This window comes from Lolium rigidum, chromosome 4 (assembly GCF_022539505.1).
Source record: "Lolium rigidum isolate FL_2022 chromosome 4, APGP_CSIRO_Lrig_0.1, whole genome shotgun sequence".
Taxonomy (NCBI): Eukaryota; Viridiplantae; Streptophyta; class Magnoliopsida; order Poales; family Poaceae; genus Lolium; species Lolium rigidum.
In genome coordinates, this window is record NC_061511.1 from 156,132,241 (window position 1) to 156,137,745 (window position 5,505).

General features: G+C 51.4%; 1 protein-coding gene across 1 annotated transcript; it reads left to right on the forward strand.

Annotated features, from left to right (window-relative positions):
* The first annotated feature begins 293 nt into the window (after window positions 1-293).
* Window positions 294-5,169, forward strand: LOC124708674. Its single transcript, XM_047240351.1, has 4 exons — window positions 294-631; window positions 1,006-1,426; window positions 4,027-4,562; window positions 4,653-5,169. Exons 1-4 carry the CDS (start codon window positions 338-340, stop codon window positions 5,034-5,036), a joined length of 1,635 nt encoding a protein of 544 aa, XP_047096307.1. The 5' UTR covers window positions 294-337; the 3' UTR covers window positions 5,037-5,169.
* The last annotated feature ends 336 nt before the right edge of the window (window positions 5,170-5,505 follow it).

The window sequence follows — 5,505 nt, forward strand, 5'->3', positions numbered from 1 at the left end:
GCAAAGTTTTTGAGGGTCAAGAGAGGAATTGAAGTTTCAACTACGACCAAATAAAGAATTCTCTGAATAAACAAATGCAGATTAGTTTTAAAAAAATGCAGATTATAACACCGAAGCAACCGTCTAGTCAAATATTGTGTTTATGGCCGTCGTGCATAGTCCATGAATAGTCACCACGGCACCACCAAAGTTGGCACCACACGACCCGAGCCACACAACAAGTCAGCACTGAATAATTCATAAATATGCACAGCTCTTCTTCAGCACAAAGCCACGAACATAGACTACAATACTAGTTCAAGTTCTTCGACACGAAGTAACTAGCTAGAACTAGAAGATGGCCAGAGGCGGCGAAGAGCTCAAGCTGCTGGGCACGTGGGCGAGCCCGTTCGTCCTGCGAGCTCAGCTCGCGCTCAGCTTCAAGGGCCTGAGCTTCGAGAACGTTGAGGAGGATCTGCGCAACAAGAGCGACCTCCTGCTGAGCTCCAACCCCGTGCACAAGGCGGTGCCGGTGCTCCTCCACGGCGGCAGGTCCGTCTGCGAGTCGCTGGTCATCGTGCAGTACGTGGACGAGGCCTTTGCCGGCGCCGCCGGCCCGCCCCTCCTCCCAGCGGACCCCTACGAGCGCGCCGTTGATAGCATTAATCTTGATTTGTTTAGTTTGTTAGCTAGCTACATGCGTGAAGAGCTGCATGCACTAGGGGTCGTTGCTAGCTGTTGGAGGCAGCCGCGTCGTACGCGTTCGTGCGCGTGGTGCGTCCGGCCGGAGCGCACGGATCAAGATGCGTGCGTACGTGCGCGTGTAGAGCTCGGCAGTTGGTGTGCGTGCGCGCTGCTATAAGTCACCCTGTAATCGTTGATGTAATCAGAGTGGTACGAGCCAGCTGAATAAAAGAGAGTTGGGCGTTGGTGCGCCCGCGGCGGCGCTCCGTGCGCCGGCCAGTAAAATCTGTGTGTCTTCTTCTACCTCCGTCCGTGAGCTGAGCGTGGAGAGAGAGGGTGCAGCCTCGGGCTGCACCAACAGCCGTCGCTCGCTTCTGGGTAGCTTTCATCGAGGACAAGCTGCTCGCGGCATGGCAAAAGGTATTCACCGCCAAGACCGACGAGGAGAAGGCCGAGTGCATGAAGCAGACGCTGGCAGCGGTGGATGTTCTGGAGGGAGGCCTCAAGCAGTGCTCTAAGGGCGGGAGCTTCTTCGGCGGCGACCACGTCGGGTACGTCGACATCGTGCTGGGCGGCGCGGTGCCATGGGTGCACGCGACGGAGGTGCTCTCCGGCGCAAGGCTCTTCGACGCAGGCAAGGTCCCGCTCCTCGCGGCGTGGCTGGAGCGCTTCGGCGCGCTGAAGGAGGCCAAGGCGGTCATGTCGGACATTGAAAGGCTGGTCGAGCACGCCAAGATGAAGCAACCTGAGGCCGTGGCCGCAGGTGCGGCTGGCGGTAACTGATCCCGTAGCGCATCGTGGCTGTCTTTCGGGATTTTAGTACAGAGAAAATAAAGATATGTGCTCACGAAAATATATAAGGATAATGTCGTAGCAAATTACATTTTTTCAGTCTTGACTGTCGATAATATTTTCACTTTCGTATTCTTGGACCTTGTTGGTTCTTTATATTGCATAGTAATGAAATTTGGATCAGTTGGTAATTGATACTCCCTCGCAATGAATAAGAATTAGAGATCTTTTACGATGATTGGCATGAAAACTAGGTTTCGTCCGGTTCCCCCGAGTCTAAATTTTCGTGACTGATAACTATTGTTTAATGTATATGATGCTTTGATGATGACGAAACATACATGCGAGTGGTCGACCAACCTTCATCTCCCATATCAAAAGAGAGGGACGAGCGATGACACACCGCCACTGCCACCGTCAACCTTCCAACAGAGCACTACCACCACATGCCCCTCCCCTTTGAAGGCCCACCTCCCGAAGACCATACCTCGCCAGCCCAGCCATCCTCGTTCCCTATAAAGACCACGTCATGCCATTCCGTTGACACCCTCTCTCGTTCGTGTCCAGGGTTGGTGGACGGTGAGGAATCGCCCAAGAGAGGATTCCGTCGGAATGAGAGATGATCAACATGGAATGGCAACACTCTCCCCACTATTATTCGTGACGTCGGAGCCATCCCCTCCCGAGCCGCCTCCCTCCCTGGCGGCTCTGGAGATTCCCCCTGCCCCAACCCTAAGTACCCCCTCACACCACTCTCCTGCCGATGTTGCCACCGACGCTAGCGATGATGGCGGAGCCCATTCGACCGCGGTACATGGGGGATGGTGGGAGGCGGCGGAGGGTCATGGACGGCGCGGCTGTGCTTGGCCGGGGCCTGAGCGCCTCCATCGGAATGGCGGCGAGGAGGAGGTGCGTTGGGTGGTCCTCCACCGCGCAGTGGAGATCTTGGTCGGCTTGATCCGATATGGGCATTAAACAAGATCTGGGCCGGTTGAGCATAGGAAGATGTGTGTTCCTGGTGTTGGTTCTTGCCACGTCGACGGGCCATGCTTGGCTGCCCTCTCCATGTTTGCCGATCTGGTTGGTAGTTGACTGGTGGCGAGGGGGCTGCTGGTCTTGCTAATAATGGTGGCGGTTCTCGGATTTTTTCCACACCAAGGTGAAGATCTGTCGAATGCTTGTTCCCATCAGTCTGGATGGATTGTTGTGTTTCGGAAGGCCTTTCCAGTGAGATTCATTGTGCGAATCATGCCCGAAGATTGCTGGATTTGGTGGTTTCGGTCGTGCGCACCCATGATTTTTATCTGACCGTTTGGTTTCAGAGGGAGCGCTTTGAAGCTCTGCTGGCTGTTATTTTGTGGAGCTCGTTTTCTTTCCATGGTGCTAGCGGAAAAGATCATTAAAGCCGAGATTGATGGAATAGCAATGGTGGTCAGATCTTGGTGGTGATGTGATATTGGCTTGGTGCTTCGTGTCTTGAAAGAGCGACGTGTATGTGAGGGCAACTGCACAGGAGATGTTTAGAGTCTTATCTTTCAGGGTAAAAATTCAATGTCAGATCTTAATTGGTTGTGCCTGACAATGTTCTTATTGATGGCATTGTTTTGAGAGTGAGGACTTTCTTCATGGTGAAAACATAAGATCTATGATCGGGCGACGATACCGTTTGTGCACTGTTTCCTTCTTGGAGCCGTTGCTTATGGAGAAACTGATCTTCTGGTGTTTTTTTAGTGGTGTCAGTATTGCTGTTTCAAGAAATTGATCACTGTAGCGGAACTTTTCTTTTTTTGCAATCTTCTCTTTTTTTTTATGTGTGCATCCTTCATGCCATTAGGGCATGACATTGTTGTTGCTGAATGTAATTGGTATCTCCGCGATAATAATATATGCTCTTTATCGAAAAAAATTATTCGTGACGTCTAGAGTCAATGACTTGAAGATTTGTGTAAAGCATTGTTTGGCCGATCGAAACGGAGTTGTTTTTTACATTTTCCATAAAATATATTAGAGATACCGGTCCCATATTATTTTGCTTCCGATCTCATATTTTAATTTTATTAGTTTGGTTCCGTCTATTTATCACCATCAAATCGGGGTGGATGGACGGTTTCTAAAACTGCCAACCACTATAAAACTTGTCTCAGGCCAAAGAAAATTTAACCAAACATTTAGCAAAATCTATAGCAACTATTATCCTATAATATTATATAAAAATATATTCACTGTGTATCTAATAATGTTGATTTTGTATTTTTTTATGTTAGTACTTGGTCAAACTTTTAAATGGTTGATTTTTTGAAAAATAATACAAAGCCTTATTCAATTAAAGAAATAATATAAGCCATATTCAGTTGAAGGAGGTATTACGAAGTGCTAACCGACAAACACTAGTAGCTCTTGGTGCAAATTCGCAAAAAAAAAAAGTACCTCTTGGTGCCGTGTAAAATAGTTTACACTCTGTTTGTTCCTGGGGAGTGAGTGGGATCCTTCCTTCCGGAGATCTAGTCAACCTAAACCTTCTTTTTACGTGTAGTCAAACTAAACTTGTTTACCTGTTCACATCACACACAGATGGCAGATGTACTTCCAAGGCTTCTTCTCCAAGATATACGCATCTCGACAGCAGTGCTGTTTACAAAGTCCAAATGCTGATTTTGGAATCGACCAACGCGGTCAAACAATTGTTGCATTGGAATTACCAGAGGATTTCTTGCGCATGTAGCCAGCCAAACAATCCGTGGACTATATATTACACAGTGGTTCCCACTGCTCCGATCAAGAGCAGAATGGCCGGCAGAGGAGACGAGCTGAAGCTGCTCGGCACCTTCGCGAGCCCTTACGTTATTCGAGTGAAGCTGGCGCTCAGCTTCAAGGGACTGAGCTTCGAGGACGTGGAGGAAGACCTCGCCAACAAGAGCGAGCTTCTCCTGGCGTCCAACCCGGCGCAGAAGAAAGTGCCCGTGCTCATCCACAACGGCAAGCCCGTCTGCGACTCGCAGGTGATCGTGCAGTACATCGACGAGGTGTTCGGCGGCCCGTCCTTGCTCCCCGCCGACCCCTGCGAGCGCGCCGCCTCTCGCTTTTGGGCCGCGTACATCGACGACAAGGTAATATATCGCCTTAGCTGTCATTGCCAACGCCATGCCCTGTATGTGCATCAGAAGTTGGCTATCAGCTGACCCGATGTGTGTGCGCAGCTCCTGGCGTCGTGGCTGCAGGCGGCGAGGGGCAAGACGGAGGAGGAGAAGACGGAGGGGCTGAAGCAGACATTCGCGGCGGTCGAGACCATGGAGGCGGCCTTCAAGACATGCTCCAAGGGAAAGCCTTTCTTCGGCGGCGACCGCGTTGGGTACCTGGACGTGACGCTCGGGGCTCTGGTGGCGTGGGTGCACGCCGGCGCGGCGCTGTACGGCATGCGGCTCTTCGACGACGCCAAGAGCCCTCTCCTTGCGGCGTGGGTGGAGCGCTTCGGCGCGCTGGACGCCGTCAAGGCCGTCTTGCCCGACGTCGACAGGTTGGTCGAGTTCGCCAAAATGAAGCAGGCGCAGGCTGCAGCCGCGGCCACGGCCACGGCAAACTAGAGAACTGATTATGGCATGTGTGTAACATCAGGTCGGAGCTGGTATTGTCGCGTAGCTCTAGAATCAAGATACGTTGCTGATTGTTGTATATTTATCTTCCTGATTCAAATGAAAACACCAAGTTTGGTTTTTACTCTGGAATTAGGACACGAAGTTCTTTGTTGTATTTCTCTTCCTTCTCTCCATCTCCATCTCCATCTCCATCTCCACTACTAGAGCGGCAGATCCATACAATCCTGACCATCTAATCACCAAAACCATCGGTTTAGATTAGCTCTAAAACATTGTTAGAGGCCACCCCGCGCATCGCACTGCCCGCGACAATCAATTGCGCTACGCGAAGACCCGCCAACCGCACAGGCTATCTCGCCCCGCCTCAACTCCCCGCACGATCCCCTGCCGGTTTCCCCCAATCATCATGTGCGGAACGCCAACGCGAGGATGCCGCCGCCAACGGCACAAGCTGGCG

What these genes read in the sequence shown, in the direction of transcription:
- LOC124708674 (XM_047240351.1), top strand. Translation starts at nt 338, where the DNA reads ATGGCCAGAGGCGGCGAAGAGCTCAAGCTGCTGGGCACGTGGGCGAGC. An exon ending in CGGACCCCTACGAGCGCGCC is followed by an intron (nt 632 to 1,005) that starts GTTGATAGCATT and finishes GAGAGGGTGCAG; the next exon opens with CCTCGGGCTGCACCAACAGC. An exon ending in ACCTGAGGCCGTGGCCGCAG is followed by an intron (nt 1,427 to 4,026) that starts GTGCGGCTGGCG and finishes CATCACACACAG; the next exon opens with ATGGCAGATGTACTTCCAAG.